General features: G+C 55.6%; 1 protein-coding gene across 1 annotated transcript; it reads right to left on the bottom strand.

Annotated features, from left to right (window-relative positions):
• Positions 1 to 14,392: 14,392 nt before the first annotated feature.
• Positions 14,393 to 18,534, bottom strand: MSX1 (msh homeobox 1). The gene is made up of 2 exons (XM_040238387.1): positions 17,833 to 18,534; positions 14,393 to 15,406 (listed from the first exon to the last, which is right to left on the bottom strand). Exons 1-2 carry the CDS (start codon positions 18,299 to 18,301, stop codon positions 14,964 to 14,966), a joined length of 912 nt encoding a protein of 303 aa, XP_040094321.1. The 5' UTR covers positions 18,302 to 18,534; the 3' UTR covers positions 14,393 to 14,963.
• Positions 18,535 to 22,671: the final 4,137 nt, after the last annotated feature.

Genomic DNA, 22,671 nt, shown 5'->3' on the forward strand with positions numbered 1-22,671 from the left:
ATAGGCATTTGAACTTAATTTCAGTTCCAGATAATGGCTCATTAGCTGTGTGATCTTGAGCAACTGACTTACCCTCTCTGGGTTCCAGTATTTCCTGAACAACCGGGTCAGGATGCCCATGCCATCGTATTAAACAACAGGAATAAGGGACCAAGTTGGCCCTCAGCAAACAAAAATCATTCTTTCTTTCCCTCACCCACATACAGAAAAGTACCCAAATGCTAAGGACTTAAATAACCCTTATCTTAATTTCATCCTGGCAGAATTTCCTACATTCACCTGTACTTTAAGAACTTCTGGGAAATCTTTGTCAAAAATGATCTCACAGACATCACAGATTGAGGGCAAGAGTTTCTCAGAGAGCCTCAGCATTCAGTGGCCGGGCCCTGGCCTGGGATCTGTGGTAAAACGGGGTCCAATTCGCTATTATGTCTTCAGGCTCCAGCTCATCCAAGTCCTGGAAAAGAAAGACAGCCAGTTGCAATGCAGAAGGCAGGACCAAGGAAAAGCAGTGCAGTGTACAAATACAATGGAAACAGACCACAGGTCCAGGAATCCAAACATCCAGGCTAATTCTGGTCCATTCTTTCCTGTGCAAACTTGGGCAAATATTCCAACCTTTCTGGGCCTTGGTCTCCTCGTTTGGCAAAAGAGAGTTATAACTCTTGCTTTGTCAGCCTTGCTGATTTGGGTTGAGAGTCTACAAGAGGAAGGGCTTCTGTGATAGCCCGGTTGGTAAAGAATCTGCCTGTGCAATGCAGGAGACCCAGTTCAATTGCTGGGTCAGGGATAGGCTACCTACTCCCATATTCTTGGACTTCCCTTGTGGCTCAGCTGGTAAAGAATCTGCCTGCAATGTGGGAGACCTGGTTTTGATCCCTGGGTTGGGAAGATCCCCTGGAGAAGGGAAAGGCTACCCACTCCAATATTCTGTCCTGGAGAATTCCATGGATGGTATAGTCCATGGGGTCACAAAGAGTAGGACATGACCGAGTGACTTTCACTTTCTTTCTACGAGAGGAGAGTGGAGCTGGGAGACATATCTGTGTGTTTTTACCCCCAGAATTTCTGCTTTTCTCTTTTACCCTGGCTGATGCTTGGGCATGAGTGGAGGGGACAGGATCCAAGCCTCAGGCTTTCTGGATTTTGAGTCCCAGGAAATTAGTAATACCAGTGACTTTTGAGGGCTTGCTAAGTCCCTGTCACTATTCCAAGCATGTCACATGCATTGACTCATTTAACCCCCATACTAGTCCCAGGCAGTAGGAATTATGACACCCATTACACAGATGGAAAAACTATTAAATGGAGAGGTGAACAAACATGCCCAAGATCACACAGCCAGTTAGTGAGAGGCCAGTACTTGAACCCAAGCTTCCTGGCTCCAAGAACGGCACTCACTTAACTCCATCAATATCAGCTCCACATGCACACCCAGCCCATCGCTCCTTTGAACCTCAGGGTGTCCTGTATTCACTCTGGACAGGGATGCGGCAGGATATGAGAGCTGGCAGGCTTGCATGGACATGAAGGCCTTTTCCTCCTTTACCATTTTTCCTCTGAGTCCGAGTTCCCAGGGCTGTTGGATTGGAGGCTGTTGACTTCTCAGCACCCATCTGCCTGCCTCCTGGTCACTTAAGTCGTCCAGGTTCTCCTCTGAGAAATGGGCAGCGGTGTGGACTGAGACCAAGAGCTGGGCTCAGTGCTCATGGGCCCAGTGTGCTGGCCAGCTGCACCCCCAGACCTGCAGGACCTACAGCTGCCCACAGAACCTCTCAAGGCTCTTTCTGTGTATGAGATGATAAGTTTTCATTTAATTAATAACTGTTAGAGCTTCCCTCATAGCTCAGTTGGTAAAGAATCTGCCTGCAATGCAGGAGACCCGGGTTTGATTCCTGGGTTGGGAGGAGTCCGGAGAAGGAAATGGCAACCCACTCCAGGATTCTTGCCTGGAGAATCCCATGGACAGAGGAGCCTGGCAGACTACTGTCCATGGGGTCGCAAAGAGTCAGACGTGACTTAGTGACTAAACCACCACCACCAAGCCCTACTATGCACTGAGCACTGTTCCAGGTGCTGGAGCACAGTCATTGCCTCGAGGTGCTGAGAGTCAAGTGTGGGAGAGACAGAAAACAAAAACGTAAACACAGGCTCTGCTGTCAGGCAGTGATTTATATGAACATAAACAAAGCAAGTTTAGGAGTGATCATGCAGTGACAACAGCACAGTTTCATTTATTTTAAATTTTTGGTTGCACTGGGTCTTTGTTGCTGTGCATGGACTTTAACTGCAGTGAGCAGGGGCTGCTCTTTGTGGCAGTGCACGGGCTTCTCATTGTGGTGGCTTCTCTTGTGGAGCGCAGGCTCGGGTACACAGGTTTCAGTAGTTGCAGCTGGTGGGCCCTGGAGTGCGGGCACCCGGGCTTAGTTGCTCTGCAGCATGTGGAATTTTTCTGGACCAGGGATCGAACCCATGTCCCCCTGCATTGGCAGGTGGATTCTTACCCACTGTACCACCAGGGAAGTCCCACCAGTGAAATTTAGACAAGAGGGGGTAGTGAGGGGTAGGAAAGTCGTCTCTGAGACATTGGAGCAGAAACTTAAGAGAGAGCATGCAGGTATACAAATACCCAGGGAAAAGCACTGCAGGCAAAGGGCAACAGCAAGTGCAAAGATCCCAGGGCAGGGGCATGTGTGCTATGCTTGAGAGACCCCCAGAAAGTCAGAGGGATCACCATGGCCTGAGCAACTGGGAAAGTCACAGGGAATGCGGACGGGGTTGTGGGGTGGCAAGTGGAGGATGGAGATCATACAGGCCTTCTGGCCTGGTATTATGACTCTGTACTTTGCTGTGAATGAGATGGGAAGCCATTGATGTGTTTAGAGCTGACGAATAAAATGATCAAATTTCAGTCTTTTAAAGATCCCTCCCACAGGTGCTATGGCGAACTAGACAGGAAGGGCCAAACAGCAAGATCAAGGGTCTTAGAAACCATCATATCAAAACTCACCAAAGGCAGAGGAACAGCAGAGATGTTTGCTTTGGACTTAGGCTGGACCAGATAACCTGACCTCCCTCTGCGCTTCCTCCCAGTGGGACCCCCAGACTGTCACCGACTCTCTCCAAGCCTCAGTTTCCTCACATGGCCCATGAGGACACGCACCCATGGCTGGCTGTCTACCCAACCAGCTAGCTCTCTGATTCTGAGCCTAAAACTTTCTAGAATCCCCACCGCAGACACATCACCCCTGAATCGAACAGCAGGTCCTACTGGTGTGTTCTCAAGGGCACGTCCTCATAAATCTGGGATTCCTGGGGAAGCAGGGGGCATCCTATTTTACGAAGACTTGCTTATTAGCTGAGAGGTGGCAATTACCTCTGCCCAAACCCCTGGGGCCATGCAACTTTGCTGGCCGGGTCAGTGGTACTAAACCTCTAGGAAGAAATACACACATGCTAGCTGGTACACTCATTGGAAAAGACCCTGATGCTGGGAAAGATTAAAGGCAAAAGGAGAAGACAGTGGCGAAGGATGAGATGATTAGATGTTATCACTGACTTCAAGGGACATGAGTTTGAGCCAACTCTGAGAGATGACGAATGACAGGGAAACCTGGCACACTGCTGTTCATGGGGCCGCAAAGAGTCGGGCACGACTGAGCAACTGAACAACATCAGCAGCAACCTGGTACACAGGGCAAGAACTGGCTGCACAGACTGCGGGGTCTGGGGCAAAATGAAAACGCACACCCCCTGTTCAGAACGCAGAGGGGACGTGTGTTAAAGGGGTTCACGTAGAAAGTATCTGCCCCTCTCTGTGGTCTCGCTCTTGCCCTGTTGGTTGCCTATGCGGGATCACTCCCTTGCGCTCACAGGGTCAATGGCAGGTGTCCCAGGGACACTACATGGTGACTTGGCTGCAAGTGCACAGCCCACCAGCTGCCAGCTGTTCAGCTCCCCCTTCTGCCAGCCACCAGGCCTAACCAGCGATGGGGAGGTAGAATCAGTCAGGCACCTCCTCCTCCTCCCTGAGACAAATGGGCGATTCCCAAGGGTGTTGCAGTCTCTGCTGGGATGCGCTGGGTCCCAGATCCAGGTGGACAAGAGGCTCGCCCCTCCCGAATTGCCCGCTGAACACGTGGCCCACCTTCAGACGCCCTGGGGCCTGCCTCTCCCCCACCCGGGCACCTAGGCCCCCGCCAGATGGTGGGCAGCAGTGGTCCCTGGGTGGGGGCAGAGGGGGAGGCTGGGTGAGTCCTGGTCACCAAAGAGGAGGGGAGTCAGGCAGCCAGAAACTATTGCTGGGAGGCAGCCAGAGGCAGGTCCAAGCCGCCAGCTCATAAGACATCGCTTACGAAATGTAAGCACAATGATAAATTACTAAGGACTTTGAGAGGGGGGATGTCAGCCTTACAGCCCCAGCTTGGGACCCTTCTGAGAGTGGGTCCCTGTGTGATGGCATTCGTCATAGACCTATGGAGCCCATGAAACCAGTCCAGCATGAGGAAGATGAAATCAGAATGGCCCCTGCAGCCATGGATCTGAGAGGCCGGGTCAATGGACTCCTGGCGTTGGGGTCCACTGACTTGGCCTCTCAGATCCGTTGCTTCAACGCTGGACTCTGAGCAGCTTGATTTAACCTGAAGGGGCCTTAGATCTTAACTGACAGGCACTTTAAGAGAGTTCAGGAAGATTTGCAAAGTGCCTCCCTGGACCGGGAAGTTTCCAGCTCAGCCCCCTTCTCTCCTATCTCTCCTTGTCTCCTTGGAAACCACTTCCCCCAGTCCCGCCCCAAAGTGGAGGAAAAACTGAGTATTCCAGTCAAGTGTCTAGGTTCCCGAGGGTTCACCCAGAAGCTGCTTTGTGATCTTGGACAGGTCACCTGACATGTGCAGACCACAGCTGACCCTCTGGGAAAAGGAGTAAAAGATAATATTTTCTTTAAAGTCCTGGGGTGGATGAAATGAAATAACACGTGTTAGTCACCTGGCAGAATCTGGCTCAGAGTAAGTGCTCCTTTAGGGGATGTGGCCGGCACTTGCTTTTCCACCCTTAGCCCTACTGAGCACTGGCTGGAAAAAAACCTACCAAACTATAGCCTGCCCTCCACTCACAGGAGGAAAGATGTTGACAGATGTACTTGGTGCAAGACTTGAAGCATGAATAAAGTGAAAGGAGGGGCTCAGGGAGCTGAAGGTCCCCTTTTGTTAATAACTCCAAGGGAGCAGAGGTGCCTCAGTAATGAGGTAATTGAGGGGGGAGTATCTTCACTCTTTGGACACATAGTCCCTTCCCTCCAGGCACCCACCCAGCACTCACACAACCCCGAGAGTGAGTGCTTCCCTAAATTTTGCACCCTGAGCTCCTGGCTTGACTTCCAGGTTGGAATCTGGTCTGGCCACGTGGCCTTGGGCAAGTACCATCACTTCTCTGGACAGCAGTGTGGTTTTCTGTGCAATCAGTTCAGTTCCGTCACTCAGTCGTGTCCGACTCTTTGCAACCCCATGGACTGCAGCACGCCAGGCCTCCCAGTCCATCACCAACTCCCTGCGTTTACTCAAACACATGTCCATTGAGTCAGTGATGCCATCCAACCATCTCATCCTCTGTCGTCCCCTTCTCCTCCTGCCTTCAATCTTTCCCAGCATTAGGGTCTTTTCAAATGAGTCAGTTTTTCCCATCCGGTAGCCAAAGTATTGGAGCTTCAGCTTCAGCATTATTATTGTGTGCGATAATAATCCTATGTATGTCCTCGGCTCTTGTGAGGATTAAATGGGACTGCACAGGGCGGGTGTTGGGCTCAGAGTCTGCACACCCATGCCGGCGCAATACCAGGCAATCCCCTGCTTTCGCTGGCATCCAGGCTTCAGTTTGCTAAGCTGCGGAATGAATTCAGGGCAGGCCCCAGAGAACGGCTGAGCTCCGGAGAGCGGGGAGCACACGCCAGGGGCGGGGTCTCCAACTGGCTCACAGCTGGGCCTCCAGGAGCCAGGCCGGGTGCCAGAGGGAGGAGGGGGCCAACGGAGCTGTGAGCCACGGTAGCCTTCTGGGGTGTCGGGAGGGGGGCGGACTCTGCCTCGCAGCTGAGGCCCAGCTGGCTCCTAAGGTCGCCAGCAGTTATGGAGACTCCAGAGTGGGAGCTGGGAGGAGGCTCGGAGGCTCATATCTGAATAAGCTTGCAAGGGAAGGGAACTACAGCGGGGCCTGGGGCTTACCTCACTGCCTGCCAGGTTGTGAAGCTCCTCCAGAAACCCTCTCTGAATGTGGGGGGCCTCCGGGAGGCGGGCAGGCGGCGGAGGCACAGAAGAGAATGAATGGTGCCAAGGAAAAAGCATCTCTTCAGGGTTACCCTGATCCAAGCCACCATCACGTTCCCTGTAACTGGGAGGGCAGTCCCTCCTCTTCCACCTTCCCGGTTCAACTACCTCTCTCCGAGCTTCTGAAAATGCAAAGGGGACCCTGGAGGCCACTTCCGGCCTCCGCCCAGCCTCAGGCCCTTTGCACTTGGCTGCCCCTCTTCACAGGAGATTCTTCTCTTGGCTCCTCTTTGAATTCCAGCTCCTCCTCACTTTTTGGGTTTCAACTCACAGGTGGCCTCCGCAAAGAGGTCCACCTTGACTGCTTCCATTATACTCCTCATCACCGCCCTGTCATTGTCTCCCTTCCAGGCTTTCATCTCTAACTGCAGTCGGTATTTGTTTGTTACGGGTCCGCCTTGTTCCACCACTGAGTCAATCAGTGAAGGTACACCAGACCCACACTTTCTGCCTACGACCTTTGCCAAATAGTAGGACCCCTTCAAGCCTCCATTTTCTCATCTGTCAGTGAGGACATAATTCCATTGGTGAAAACATCACATCTCTAAGGCGATGTCCAGAACGGTTTCTCCAAATCCAACATGGACTTGGGGGGCGGGGGTGGCGCCAAGAATGTAGAGCAAGGCCACTGGTCAGTCTTGTGATCCTAGGGGTGGTTCTGCCAAGTGCTCTGGCCTACGTGCCAGCGCTTCCTGGTGGCTTTGTTGGCATTCGGATGAATTTCTTCATTCACGCTGGAGGTGGTGGGGGGAGCTGGTGGAAGACACTGATCTATCTGGTCTTAGGCCCCTGTGTGACCTTTGGCAAGTCACTGTATCCCTTTGTGACTTGTTTTCCTCACCTGTAATAAGGCTTAATAAAAGTGCCTGTGTCTCAGGGAGAGGATTTAAGGATTAATTCCAGGCCCACAAGTCTTCCCTGATAGGTCACTTGGGAAAGAATCTGCCTGCAATACAGGAGACCTCGGTTCTATTCCTGGGTGGGGAAGATTTGCTGGAGAAGGGGTAGGCTACCCACTCCAGAATTCATGGACTTCCCTTGTGGCTCAGCTGGTAAGGAATCCGCCTGCAATGCTGGAGACCTGAGTTCGATCCCTGGGTTGGGAAGATCCCCTGGAGAAGGGAAAGGCTACCCACTCCAGTATTCTGGCCTGGAGAATTCCATGGACTGTATAGTCCATGGGGTCTCCAAGAGTCAGACACAACTGAGCGACTTTCACTTTCTGGATCCACAGGGGGTTCAGAATCTATCCTTCCCGTCACCATCCAAGGGCAAGAGCACCACATTGAGCAAAAAGGACACTCCTGCCGCTTCAGACTCACTCATTCCTCAACACCTTAGGACCACCCTCCTAGCCCTTGGGGAATCCAAGCAGGCATGTCTTTCAGTTGGCGGCCAAAGCATCTGAGGAGGCTACCAGCAAGACCAGACCAGCCAGACACGGGCAGACGCGTGTCCTCCAGACACGTCCTGGTGCAAGTCACCCCAGCTTCCTCGGCATCACTCTGGCCATGACTCCGTTCTGGGGACCAGAACACTGAGGCTCAGAGAAGTGAAAAGGTAGGTGACAGCGCCCAGCAAAAGCCTGCCTCCTACAGAAGCTCTGCTCAGCTCTCGCTATCTCTGGGCTTCTACCGGAGTCACTCAATCTATGCCTCCGTTTCCTTGTCTATGAGATGGGGCCAACAGAACTGTGTGCTGTGCCAGTAGTGGGGATTCCTTGGTATGATCCACATGCGGCGCTTGGAATGGTCCTTATACATGCAAGGGCTCCATACGTGTTAGTTTCAGTTATCTCAGGAAGGACAGGTCTGCGGTTATTTTCCATCTCCGGCTTGGGAGCGCAGGTGATATGATAGACCAACAGACCTGGGAGGAGCGCTTTTCCTTTCACTCTTTCCAAAGTTCCACGGAGTCACTGTTGTGCCCATTTAGCAGACGTGGAGCCTGAGGCTCGGAGAATCCGAGAGGGGAGTCCCTCTGAAGTGCCCCAAATATTTACTTCCAGTAGGGGTGGGCTTGCCACTGGACGCTTCTTTGGTTGAAGAGCCCCAACTGCCACTGGGAAATAGAAACAGGGAGGGGTCATCAGAGAGAAAAGTACGTCTCCTTTTCAAATAGCATCCCCAAACGTAGAGTTCAGCCTTCACCGCCTGGGAGTCCGGATGGTGCCCTGCTGGGGAGGCAGGGAAGCGGCCCCGCGCAGAGGAGCAGAGGAGGCTTTGAGGTCGCGCTCCACCTGCCCAAACCCAACCCGCCTCGCTCAGGGTAAACAACCCGGCACACGAAGCCTGCAGCACATGAAGCCTGCAGCGCCCCGCACGCGCACGCACGGTGCCTCCACGCTAAGCCGCGGAGAACTCCAGCAGGACCACAGTCCCGTCCGTCTGTGAAACCTGCTTCCCGTGGGTGGAGGAGACAGCCCCTGCGGCCCCACTGCAGCGGATTGCGATCCAGCCACCGTCCGGCGCCCGCCAGGAGCTGTAGTGTCTTGGCCTGTAAAATGGGCAGCAAAGGGGGCCTCTGCGGGGCTGGGCTGCCCTGACCTACCCGGAGTCTCTGGTCGGGACGATCCTTCTGTCCAGCCAGCCCCCCCGAATTAAGAGCAGGCCGTTGAATTCCCTTTTACTTCCCGCAAAAACAGGTCGATATGGCACTCCGCTGCGATGCTCTAGGTGCTGACAGGCAGGCTTTAGGGGCTGATTCTGTAGGTTCCAAGAGGGGCATTAATTTGCTAGAATTCATCATCCAGAAAAGCATAAACTAGCATTTCAGCCCCCCATGTCTGAGTCGTCAGCCCCGACTCTTGGAGTCTTTAGGAAAGTGTGTACACACACACACACAAACACACACCTCTCTTTTAAGTACTCACAACCAAGGGTAACTGCCGGCAGTGCCCAGCATCTCTGCTTTCATTTTATACAAAAAATATTTCAAAGAGATTGTTGCCGCATTCCGCACTTTCTATTTTCGGAAAGTCAGGTTCAGAGAGGTTAAGAAATTTGCCCAAGTTCACACAGCTAAGAAGTACCAAAACCGGAATTCCTAAGACCAGATGGTCTGACTCCAGCGGTAAACTGGCTGCTGCTTCTAGAAGCACCACCTTCTCGCTTGGGGACAGGAAGGGGGGCGGTAGCTGAACGGATATTTCAGATCTTGAGCCTAGATTCTGCTGAGCACAAGCAGGGCGTGGGGTCTGATTCCAGGGAGACCCTGTGGAGGCTGAAAGCGGGTTTGGGAGAAGGAGGGTTGCGGGAGGGGTTCCGGAGGAGGAGCCCCTGGGAGGAGAAAGAAGAGCTGGAGTCACCACGGGATTCCTGGGAGTGCCCGATGCTCCCTTTGGCCTCCCTTTGCCTCCGGGGAGAACCTCTCGCGTACTGGAACTGACTCGGCGCACGCGCGCCGGACATTGCCGCCCCACCTTGTCCTTCCCGCAGCGGATCTCCCCCACCCGTTTCTCACCCGCTGTGCTCAGAGCTGTGGACGTCCTTCCCCTGTGGAGCCCCCCACCCCCGCCCCGTGGGCCAGTCTCCTAGTGCCTTCCCTCTGCCTGAAGTCTCTCTGTGGGCTGGACGTCCCTCAGCACATTTCTGAGAGTTTATCTCCCCTCAGTCAGTGTCAGGGTCTCCCCTGCCGCCTTTACGTTATGAATATCAGAGTCACCGGGGCAAAGTGACAGAACTCCTGCAGGGCCGTTCGAGGGTGGCTTAGAAGGGCTGGGGCTGTTCGCTGGGACCCTGGGTGTTGGCTGCGTGCTGTCTGTGCTCCGTGGAGTATGTGTTGGTTTGTGTGCACACAGTGTGCAGAGTCTGTTGGTTCTGCGTGGTTGGGTGTCTGCGTGGGTTGGTTGTGGGTGTTGCACCGCATGTGTTTGGGAAGTCCTGTTTGGGTATGTGTATCTGTTGACTGTCTGGGTCCGTGTGCTGGGTGTGCATGGTTGGGGGCTTGCGCGAGTTGTCTGTGTGTGTGATGAAGGTTGATCTGATGTGTGTTGGGTGTCAGCGTTCGTTGTAACATGTCTTGCGTGGGTCAGTTCTGTGTGTGTTAGATGTGTGCTGTGCTGTGTGTCTGAGTGTGTGCTTGCGCGTATGCTTGCGCGCGTGCGCGCGCGCGCGCAGGCGCTGTCTATCGCCGAGGGCGCCTGGCCGGGCGTCAGGCACCAACCAGCGCTACCGGAGCAGGGGCTGTGGGCCCCCGGGGCCGCGGGAGGGCGCTGCGGAGGAGGCCGGCCGGGGTGATGAGAGGGTCGCCGAAGGCGTGGAGCAGGGGTGCGACCGTGGGAGCTGAGTGAAGCGGCAAGAAATCCCAGAGTCTGGAGTGGGGAGCACGCCGGGGTGCCCTGGAGGATGGACCAGGGGCGGAGGGAAGGTTCAAGTGTTTTCCCGGGCGGCCAGCGGCGGGGCTGGGGAAGTGTCCCGGCCCGGCCGCGGTGTGAGCGGCTGAGAGGGGCGGGGACGGAGCCGGGGAGGCCGCACGGCCCCGGGGGCTCGGCCAGGCCGGCGCCAGCCGCCAAGTTGAAAGGCGGCCGCGGCCTCTCCTTGCTGCTTCCCATTGCGCCCCCGAGGGCTCCAGGCGGGGCGCCAGCCGAGGCCGGGTCGGCCTCTCCTCCGCGCCGGGGGTCACTCAGGGGCAGTGGTCGGTGCGCGGCCCGGACCAGCCTCATGGGCTGTAGGACTCGCACTCAAGGCTCCGGCCTCGTGCTTCGTAAATGTCTTCACTGAGTCTCCTGCGCTAGCTGGGCTTTCGGCCGCGGGTCAGAGAGCGGAGAAGGACACCGGGCGCTCACACCAGGCGCTCTTCGCGCGCGCTCTCCAGCCCCTCTCCAGCCTCGCAGAGTCCCTGACAGCCCAGGCCCCGCCGACCTGCAACCAGAGCTAGGAGCGTCCCAGGTCTCCTGCCGCCCCGTAATCTCAGTTCGCTGGCTTCCACGCCACGGGCTTTGGTCTCGCCAGAGCGGTCAGAAGCGGAGTTTTTGCTGACCGAGACTTAGGTCTCCTCCCCAACACAACGAAAACGCTTTCACAGACATTGTGCAGGGCAGGTGAGGTGTCCTTCCTGATCCCCAAGGGTCAGAGCTAGGAGTTAAATTCGGAGAGCTAGGGCCCGAGTCCTGAGGGGCGGGTTTTCCCAGACCCAAATTGCTGGCCCGGCACTGTGGGACCCTCAACGAAAGGGAGCCGGGCAGTACCGGAAAAGCATGGATCCCCGAGTGGAATCTGTGTTCGGAATCCCTGTTCTCCCCTTTATTGGCTGTGTGACCTTGGGAAAACCGCGTAACCTCTCTGGACCCTTGTTTAAAAAAACAAAAAATCTAAATTTGTTGCGAAGCGTGGGGAAGGTGGTGCGCTCCGGAACTTCAGCACACAGTAGGCTGCGTTAAGCGCTGGCTCCTCCTCCATCACAACCTCTAAACGAGGTAGGTGGCGACTCCATTGTGATTGATCCCAAGTTTCCTGCCAGGGAAGGAAATTGATCCATAGAGGACCGGATGCGGGAACCCCAGCCCACTCCGTCCTCACTTGATAAACAAGCAACTGCGTTCCAAGGGCTGGGCTGGATAGGAGGCAGTGCCCCCGCCTCGCCTCGAATTCCCGCCGGACCCGGCTGAATCTGTCTCAGGTGCTCACCCCAGAGCAGAGCACCCTCCTGATCCAGCAACCATTTATTGAGCACCTTATGTGTGCACTCCCTATCGAGGGAGGAAATCCAGAAACAAAAAGCGGTGCAAAAAAGGGGCTGAACGAAAGGAGACAAAAATGGGGGAAACAGGGGACATAGGAGAGAAAGGAAACGGAGACCCAAGGCCCGCAGCATGGCTGGGGCGCGCGCGCAGGCGGGCGCGGGCGGGGGTCGCAGGGCGGCGGTAGGTTCCAAACAAGCAGAGGCTCTGAGTGGGGGGAGGGGGCGCGCCCGCCTCGCCTGCAGCTACCGCCAGGCTGGAGCCTCTGCGCGTCTGCCGAGCTCGAGCCGTTGCTCATTACTGCAATTATGTAGCTCTAAGTTTGCCTCGACCCTAAATTGCCAAGTTTCGAGGAGCCAGGAGGCCGGTGAGCTCGGGCCGCGGGAGACACCCTATCCCGCCCTGCCATTCCCCTCTCCCACACGCGTGGAAAACATTCCGGTGTGGCCGACGCACCGTGAGCTGAGAAGATTCAGATCTGCTCGGCATAACCGGGGCGCCCTCCCGCGCAGGGGCATGTTGGCACGTCCCCAAAATCCCGGGGGCAAGGGAAGGATTCCCAGGCCCATTTTGCAGATGAGGAAACTGAGGAATAGAGTGATCTTCCCTACGCAGAGTCAGGCAGCTGGCATCAACCAATGGGTTTCTCTGACTTCAAGTTCAGTACAAACCCCCAATATAGGAGAGTGGCCGGGGGAGTTTCAGAAAGGAACTCAGATTTGTGGAAGCTCGGGTGTCCCGCGCGAGGTCACTCGGGATGCTGAGTTTATACGGGGGGTAAACATTTTTTCCGTGTCTGCAAGAAATAGTGATGTACCTAAGAGCTTTTAAGGGGCCGCGTGGGCGCCGGAGTCTGAGACATTTTTAGATATCACTGTCTTCTCTTGGGGATGAAGAGGACCAATTCGGGCCATACTTGTTAGCCCAGAGGCCAGGGACCACCACCACCCCACCCCACACTGCCTGATCATTGGAACTTTTCTTAGGGAAGGGAGTGGTGACAAGTTCAGACTGTAGCCCCAGCCTCGGGACACAGCCTTTGTCAGAGCTACGTAGATCGAAGGATCCAAGACGCATGGTACCTCGGAACTCGCCGGCACCAGCTGAGAGCCCGCCCCGGGTGCGTGCGAACCTCCCCGAGCTCTCTTGGAATTCCGAGGCCAACCTCCCCCTGGGGCTAGAAACCGCATAGTGTGCCCCAGGTTTCCTCCCCACACCATAGCCGGTCTCTTATCTGCAGAGACGTCTACCCTCCCCGTGTGCAACGTCAGGTACTTCGGGTTCTGACAGCCCTTGGTCTCCTGGCTTCCTCCTCGCGAAGGCTGCCCGGGGCTGCCTTGTCATGGAACTTGGAGATGCCCCCACAGCCGGACAGAGGTGGAGGTGAGTGGGGAGCCCTGATCTGGTGAGAATTTAGTCAGGGCCCCAAACCCGAAGGAGAACAGAGCGGCTCCTGGAACACAGTAGGCTTTATTTACTAGAGATCGTTTTCTGCCTTCAACATGCTAGCAAAATTGCCCCCGGAAGGGTAAACTTGGCGCTTGTTCAAATATATTTTCCTGGTAGCCTGAATATAACCTACTATATAAAAGAAAAACCAGTTTGTAGGCAAGGCTCACGCGAAGGACACCCCGCGGCGCTTAGTGTATGGTTGCCCTGCGTTTTCAGCAAACAATTTTTAAAGGGGTCGCAATAGGGAAGGCACTCACATTCTGGCAGCCTCAAAATTAGTTCCTCAAACCGCGTCTACGCTGGCGACAGCGGTGGGGTGATTTAAGAGAAGGGAAGCGATGCTTCTCCATCCCCCACCTGGCCTCCTGTGGGAAAAACAGGTTTGCGGGGGTGGGAATTGTCTGGATTAGCTGTCTGCAGTCATCAAACCATTTGGGTGATTCTCTTTGTTTTCATAGACGGGTTAAAAGGGGAGAAAAAAGAAAAGAGTCGGTTATGGGTCACCTGAACAAGTGTTGATTTCAGCTTAAAGTGAATTGGAAAATTGAGCCTAATTATCCAAGGTAATTGCTTCAATTCTCCACTTGACTTTGCTAAGGCAGATCTGTCCTGTGTGTTCAAAAAGGCACCCCCCCTCTGTCCCTGAATATTGTTGACACCTTTGAAAAGTTGCTGGCACCAAACTACTACCAAACTGAAAAGCAACCGTACATGTGAAGAGATGGCAAGGAGCAAAATTAAAAGACTAAACGAATGAGGAGATAATATCTTGTAGCTTAAAATTAATTTATTTAACAAATATAGCTATAATATAAATGATAATAAAATTTCAAATATACAGTATATTACAACAATCCCTTCCAAAGGGAATCTTGAGAGCCACCCAAATGTACTGTTAAATACAAACAGAAGTTTTTTAATTTTTATTTTACAGTTTCTTTCTGGTACTGGTAAGAGAGAGGTCCCTTCAACCTACCTTTGTCACGCATCTGTGTATCACTCCCCGCCCACCCCAAAAAAAGCAAATGTTTTACTGTTGAAGTTCTTTTAAAGTTTTCCGGTGGCCAGACCCAGGATCTGCCTCTCCTGCAAAGTTCTTCTCTTTCTCCCCAACTGTTCTCATTTCCAAAATCTTCAAACATGAATTTTCTCTGTGCTTTTTCCTGCCAGGTGTTAGGACAGGAGGCATGGCCTCTAGATCTGGTCCAACCACTAACTCTGCTGGGGACTGTGGATACCTTTGGAAACCTCTCTGGTCTCTGTTCCCCCATCTGTAACTCAAAGTGATAGATCTACCTTCTAGAAGAGTGTCATGGGACCCTCCCAGCCACTTTGGGGGAGGGAATCAGGCTTCAGAGAGTGAACTCCAGTAGCAACGGAGGACAAACCAGAGCAGTACGGGGGGTTAAAGAGAAGGTGCCAGGTGGTGCTGAACAGGGGAGCACTTCGTGGGAAGGCTCCTGCTGCTTGCTGGAGGGATCGGCTGGCACCCTGGGTAGGCAACCCTGGGTCCTCTATGTCAGGTGGTACATGCTGTAGCCGACGTGGGCTGTGTAGAGTCCCACGGGCGCCACCGGCAGCGCCGCGCGCTGGAAAGGGCCAGAGGCCCCGTAGAGCGAAGCGCCCGCGGCGGCTGCTACGGCGGCAGGGCCTCCGAGTGGGAAGGAGAGGCCGAAGGCTGCGGGGGGCAACATGGGTTTAGCGGCCATCTTCAGCTTCTCCAGCTCGGCCTCCTGCAGTCTCTTGGCCTTGGCGCGGCGGTTCTGAAACCAGATCTTCACCTGCGTCTCGGTGAGGCTGAGCGAGCTGGAGAACTCGGCGCGCTCGGCGATGGACAGGTACTGCTTCTGGCGGAACTTGCGCTCCAGCGCCAGCAGCTGGGCGGTGGTGAAGGGCGTCCGCGGCTTGCGGTTGGTCTTGTGCTTGCGCAGGGTGCAGGCCGGAGGGCTCAGCCGCCCTGAGGGGTCGAGAGAGAGAGAAATGCAGAGGGTTAAGAAAGTGGTGCGCCATCCGCCCCGAAGTGGGAATATAATCAATAACAACGCCCGCTATTCAACGCCCGCTATTCATTTGCGTCGAGCACCTCTGCGCCAGGCGCCCTCCGGGAGAGGCACTTGGAAAATGTCTTCTCCAGCTCCCACCACCGGCCCACAGGGTAGACGTTCTTGCCTACCTTTTGCAAATGAGGAAACGAAGCTTCCAGGTAAAGCTCAGCCGTGTTCAAAGCCCGATATAACTGGGAAGAGGCAAACAGCCCTTAAATCTAAGTGGCTGCTTAGGAAGGCCTCCTCCCACCACCACTCACGTTGGGATGGGTGGATATTAACAGGACGGTTAAATGCGCAGAAAGAGGCCCTGTACCCGAGATCATATTTAATTTTAGGCGTTGGCTAAACATTTATCATCTGTGCCCACCAAGTGCTCAGTGCCTGGGGATAGGCCGTCTGTGGCTGAAAATCCAGATCTCCCAATCCCACACTCTTTCACTTATAGCAGTGCGGTCCATGGGGTCGCAAAGAGTCGGGCAGGACTTAGTGACTATTCTAAGCTCTGGCCTCGCTGACCAGAGGTGGAGCAACCCCGGATATCACAAATGTCACACCATGGCCGAATTTCAAATATAAAAATGTGCCACAGTCTGGGGCTTGCTTTTAATGGGGCTTCTTTTGATTGTTTCAATTGTGTTCTAGGCCTGTTCCATGCCCAGCTCCTTGGCCTCTGGTCTCTCTCATATGCGTGCCTGTTAAGGGCAGAATGCAATGGCTTCTCCTCGACCAGTGCTCCAGTCCACAGAGATCAACGCTGCTGGTGCCTTTTTACTTATGGCTTCAACATATACCCTCAAGGATGGGCGGTGAGTTAACACCTTGGCAGAGGGCTCATGCAGCCCGGGACAGCAGAGGGCTCATGCAGCCCAGGACAGGGTCGGCTGGCCGAGTCAATGCCTGCCACACCCAGCAGCTGCCGCCTGGTTAAAAACGTGGAACACAATTACTCCCAAGACAACAGAGATCACCCCGACTTTGGGTCAGGACCCAGGCCTGAAAACAATTCTTAAGTCCTGGAAGGGATGCTCTGCCTACGCAGCAGCTTCACTGGGGGAGAAATGAATTCAAATCTAGAGAATGTTTTCACCAGGCGGGTTTTTTGCCTAATTATGCAATTTTCTTTTTGGAATGCTTAAAAAAAAAAATCCTCTGGGCTCTCAGGTCACCAGGATGTGAGTCAAATGAAAACTGGTGTTAACATCCCCCCTTCTTCCCTGGTCGAGACCATTGAGAGTCCGGGAAGCAGTTGGCCCCCGACTTGCTTTCCGCCGGGCCACCCGAGGGGCGGGCGCCGAGGGAAAAGTCACACCCTTCGGTAGTTAACAGCCCAGCGCTAGGCCACCTTCTCCGGCCATTAGGCCCAGGGAGGGGCTGGCCTTTCAAAGACGTTTAATCCCCCGATAAAAATCATTCCTCAGCATCACGCCATTGAATTCGGGTTGCTATTATGCCGCACCAAATAATCGGAGGAAACGAGGAAAACTTGGGAATTTCCCGTGCTCCTGAAATATCTCCGAGTGTGTTCGCTGGGCAGAGAAGCCCGGGGGCCGCAAGGCCTCGGAACGACCCCAAAGGGGCCTTTGGCGGCTGGAGTCCGCTTCCACCACCCAGCCTGAGACATTTGGGAGCTCCCGATCATGTTGGAGGGGGCGCCTCCCACTAATTGACGGTGCCCCGCCCCCTCAACTGGAACCTGAGCGCTTCGCCTCCTCCCCCTAAATGATCCATCCACCCTGAGCACCAAGTATCTACCTGAACACGAAGGGGGCGGGGGAGGGGAGAATTTTGCGAGAGCTTCGGAAACACAGTGGGCAAAGAAATACTCTGGTGGGTGGATGTGGACAAGGGGAGGGGGGCGCACTAGGCTTCTACGATGAGAAAGTGAAACTCTGCTCTGGAAAGATGTCCCGCACTCTTCGAACCCACCCGTTGGGGTAACGGCGAAGTAACAGGGCTTAGGGTCTGACAGAGGAGCCAGCCGAGACTCCTGGGGTCGTTTGGTGGGGGCCCGAGGAGAAGGTCCCCAGACACTAGTGTCCTACAAGTGAACTCCTACCCGCAGCGTCGCCTGGACAAGGCGAGGAGCCCGAGAAGGTGGCCCGAGAGCTGGACCTGGGCCAGGCCTCGAACCCTCTTCCTGGGTGGGAGTGGGGAGAGGGGTCGACGGCCCCCCGCCCCGTGCTCCCCGACCACCCATCTGCAGCACCGGCTCCAGGTACCCGGCCGCAGGTACGCAGACGCCAGAGACAAACAGGCGCCGGAGCGCGGCCTGGCGCCCTCGGGTCCCACACCCCCGCCGGCCCCCTCCTCCGCAGCCTGGGTTCTGGCTACTCACTGGCCGGGGGCGGGGAGAAGCGGGGATTCTGCATCCACGGGGTCCTCTCGGGTTTCTCGGGGCTCTCGGCTTTGACGAGCGCATCTTCTGGCAGTTTGAGGAGTCCTCCCACCGAGAAATGGCCGAGCGGCCGCGGCGAGGACGGCGCATCCGGGGCGCCCAACGACCCGGGCCGGGCACCTAGAGGCTGCGCGGAGCCGCCCGCCGCCTGTGCGCCCTCGGAGACCGCCAGGACGCTGTCCTTCGCCCCGGGCTTCCTGTGATCGGCCATGAGCGCCTCCACGCTGAAGGGCAGGAGCGAAGGGGACACTTTGGGCTTGGCCCCCTCCTCGTCTGCACCCATGGCGGCCGCCGTGGCCGCAGTGGTGCTGGGGGTTTGGCCCCCGCCGCCTCCCGCCGGCTTGCCGAAGGCGGAGTCCTCCACTTTGACACCGAGTGGCAAAGAAGTCATGTCAGCAGCCGGGGCCATGCAGAGCCGGGCCCCCCCTCCAGCCGCAGCTCGGGCCAGCCGCCGGGCATGAGCTTCGGGCGTGCTGGGAGCGCGGTCGGCCTCTGGGAGCGTCCGGGGCCCTGGCCGGGCGGGCTCTACCGCGCGCGCCTCCCGCCCCTCCCCAGAAGGCCAGCCCCGGCGCTCTGGGCCTGCTTATCCGCTGGCGCCGCCGCGCAGGCGGAGTTCTCGGGCTCACCAGCCGGCTCCGGGTCGGGCCGCCGCTCCCCAGAGAACTTGTTAATAAGGCGAGGCCAGCGCGGCGGCGGCCAATCAGCGCGCGAGGGGGAGGGTCCGGCGCGATCCATTGGGCCCCGCTCGGGCGGACTTGCCCCGAGGCGCGCTGGGCCTCGGGGCGCGTGGGGCTGGGCCCGGGCCCCAGGAGGGCAGAGGAGGGGAGTGGGCGCCGGAAAAACTTTCCTCCGAGCTACAGCCCGTGCCGCCTGTCCCTGTGTGGGTCCCCCTGGGTCTCTTATTTTTCTGTGTTCCTGGGGGATTTCCCCTTGTGCTCTATGCTTCTCTTCTGCTCTACCCCCTTCCTCCCTTTCCCTTATCTCCCTTCTTTCCAACTTTTCCCTTTTTTCCCTCTGTTCCCTTCCTGTTTCTCTCTCCTACCTCCCCCTTACCTTTCTGTTGTGTCAGTTGCTTGTGTGTGTTTCTCCCTAGTGGATAGTGGAGGATGGTTCCCCTCTTTACCACGATAATTGGAGTTGAACTCATTTCTTGTATATTGTCTTTATAGTTTAAAAAAAAAAAAAACCTTCAGACATTTATTATAGTAGAAAGACATAACATTAATTTATTCTGTAAACACCTTCATTTTCTTCTGTTTCAATCTTCAAAACTTTACCTCTGCGTAAAAGTGGGCCTTGTGTCTTCGAAGTGCTGGACTGAAGTTTGCCTAAGAAGCCACTTTCGCGTGGTGCTACGGCTGTTAAGAATAAGAATGTATTATGTTATCTGGAATGCATAATCGAGTTTCTCGCTGTGAACTTTAGGGGCGGGGGTGGGGTGTGATTACAACACCTATACTGCTACCGGCTGCGGGAAGGAGCCGGTCATTTTGATAAAGAAGTTACTGAATATAAAACCAACAGAAACGACCCCAAAACACTGACCTGGCCTTAATGTGACCTCGATCGCGTGTCCGAAGAAACAATGATAATTCTCCATCTCTGGATCTGATCTTGGGGGGTTAGGGAGGTGTGGGGGTACATTTGGGAAAGAGAGCGAAGAAATGAGGACACTTCCAGGGACGGATCCTCCACGCTGGTTATTAGAACTTTTATGCTGCCAATTTCGGAGGAAACGTGATTTTTATTTTTGCTGTTTAAAAAGAGGGGAACATGAGTTGGGGGTGGGGCGGTGTGCAGAGACGTAAGATCTACACAAACTCGGATCGTGGCTCCGCCGTTTTCTGCGCCTCCTCTTTATGGCCTCTTATCCGGGGGCCCAGGCCGGCGGCTCCCCGGGAGCTGGCGGCGGTGATTGGCGGCTCACCGGCACCGGCCATTGATGGCTGCGGGGTTCTAATCTCCAGGAAACACAAGGGGCTGGTGTGGCCATTTAGGGGTAATTATCCGACCGCGGAGGGACAGCGAATTCCCTCGCCTTTTAACTGGGCGCAGTAAAAGCTGTAGATTAGGGGCGTCCAGATTAAGGAAAATGAATTACTAGAGCGGGAACTTTATTACCTGGACGGCGTCCGGGGTCTGGCGGGAGGGGTCGGGATGCGAACGCCGGGGAGATTGGCAGCCTCGCAGAAGTCCGCAGGCTCCACGAAGTTTAAGGCCTGGGGCGGGTTAGGGAATATCCTCGCGTCTGTGCAGTTCATGCCGCCTCTGCAGACCTCCTGCGCTCCCAAGCCCTGGGAAGGGTTTAGGGCCTCCAGCTCGCGTCTGGCCCAGCTGGAGGCGCGGCGCACCGATGCGGCCTTTCTAAAGACAGGGGACCCGTGGGGGAGATAGGAGAATAGAGTCCTTCTTCCAGGCCGGGAAACCTAGGCCCCGGAGGTTTGCTTGAGGGTTCAAGGATAAAAGGCCATATACTCCCACTTTAGAATTATAGGAACTGACACTCAGCGAGGCTCCCAGTCGGGATGACCAACTTCTATCACCCACATTTTCAATTAAACTCTCCCTGGGACAGGCACGCGGGAATCTTATTCTGCACTAGGGTTCAAGAGGGAGAGACAACCGAGGCCCCTAGGCTGTTTAGGTCAACCTTTGCAAATTGATCAGTGCGACTTTCTTTTGGGACTTGCTTTTGTTCTGCCCTCCCTTGGCTCCCATCTCAAAAAGTTTGGCTTCCAGATCACTTTGAAAATCTGCTATATCTCAGAACTTTCTCACTAGAAAATGCACACCAGCAAAAACAACTTCAAAGGAGTATCCCCTTGGAGTCCTCCCGATAAGGCCACCACCACCACCACCCCTGCTTTAGGGCTTTAGGGCGGAGCTGGGGCTCGAACCCCGATAGTGCAGGCGCGAGGCGCAGAGGCGGCTCAAAGCCGTGTCCGGCCGGCGCAGCCAGTCCAGGTCAGGCCGCGGGCCGGACGGCCGGGCGGCGGGAGAAGGGCCGCATCGCTAATTGCGGGGATAAACAATCTGTCACGATCCCTCAGCGCGCCTAATAGGCAGACGAGGATGTTGTTTTTAGGCGCCAGCGGCGGCCTGATCAAAGGCAGCAGCCGGCGCAGGGGCCCTTGAAGTCGCGCGCCCCCGCCTCCTGGGAGCAAACCGCCTGCGCCCGCAGCCCAGGGCCCTGCCGCCGGCCCCTGGGTTTCGCGAGCCCGGCCCGAACCCCATGGCCTCTTTTTTTTAGGTTCGGCCTGGGTTCGTGTCTCCTCTGGCTCGGAAACGGCGGGAAGAATGTCTGCGGAGGAAAAGGGGTACAGAGCCGTGGATTCCATGTGGAATCCGTGCTCAGAATCGCGCCGGGATCTTCCACCGATCCGCCCCTGGGCTGCGGGGTAGGGGAAACGATGCCCACAGTCTCAGAGAAGGGACTTTGAGGAAAGGAACAAAATATCTGTCTCCCGGGGCGTGTGGTTTCCGAGGAAGGAAGGGCACACGTTGGGGGTTAGTGACAGAGCGCCTTCTCTGCGTTGATTTTTTGTTTGGGCCTTTTCGGACTTCCCGGTTGGCGGTTTCCAAGAGCTGACAGGGCCGGGGGGCTGCGCCTGTTATCTCGCCGCCAGCACTAGCCCCCAGGCGCTTCTACTGCCGGCATTTCTCGGCGTAGCCGCGGCAGCCCAGAAAGCCGGGCTGTAATTCATGCCTGGCAAGGGCAGGGCTGGCTCGCCGCAGATAAAGCTCGGGGACTGGCGTTCGGCTTCCATGCTATCGTACTCCGCTCCCCTCCCCTCCAGCCTCGCTCCTTCTCCCCTTGTTCCCAGGCATCTTAAAACACTCCCCGCGCCCCAGATGGGAGCACCTCCGCGTTTCGGATCCTAAAGACAGCTTGTCCTGCAGCCACTCTCTGGGCAACTGGTGGTGGTGGTGTTCTTCCCCTTTCTCTCCCTCAATACCCCCCCTCACGCCTATTTTATAGGACTGTGTGGCGGCCGAGGAAAAGTGGTGTTTTTAGCACTCCTCCCCCCCCCCCGCCCCGCCTCCTCGTGGGCAAAGATTCCTTTGGCGAAGCATCCCGTTTTAGAGACCGCCGCCGTCTTTATCTGGGTGTTGGCGCGGCGGGTTCGAAGAGCCCGCAGCAAGATCCCTCACTTCTGGCATTCGTTGTCACCTCCGTCGGGTTTTTGTTTACGCCCCTCCCCCGTTTCCCAATGCATTTTGTGGCCTCGACCCAGGAGTCCCGCGTGCATTTTTTAAAAATGTGCAGCTCAGTGGGATCCCCCGGCAATTAGCAAGCCCCAAACAGTCCTCTTTAATAGAATGAATGTGCTATGAAAACCGATTACCCGGAACGATTTATTTTGGTGGGAATTCACCAATCTTCAGGAGGGCGATGGAGGGGGACGAGGGGGGCGGTATTTTGTCATGGGGATGGAGGCGGGTTGACAAGTAGACAGAAAGCACGACCAGGGGATCCCCCAAGCTGCGGAGGGGGGCCTCCCGACCCCAGTTCTCCCGCCTGTTGGCCTCTGCCTCCTAGAAGTGAGTGGCTGGGAGTCACTGATGGAATCCTTTGGGAAGAGTTCACAGCTTTCCAGAGAAAGACACTGAAGAGCTCAGAACTCAAGGGAGTCTTCAACTATTGCCTGAATATCCACAGCACAGATACAGAGCAAAAAAAAGCTTTCTGCTTGCTTGGGACCTGGGCAGAACTTATGCCTTTTAAGAGTTTTGGTGCACTTTTTAATTCGAAGTTAAAAAAAATGGTTGTAAAAAATA

Source organism: Oryx dammah, unplaced genomic scaffold (assembly GCF_014754425.2).
Source record: "Oryx dammah isolate SB20612 unplaced genomic scaffold, SCBI_Odam_1.1 HiC_scaffold_3, whole genome shotgun sequence".
Classification (NCBI taxonomy): Eukaryota; Metazoa; Chordata; class Mammalia; order Artiodactyla; family Bovidae; genus Oryx; species Oryx dammah.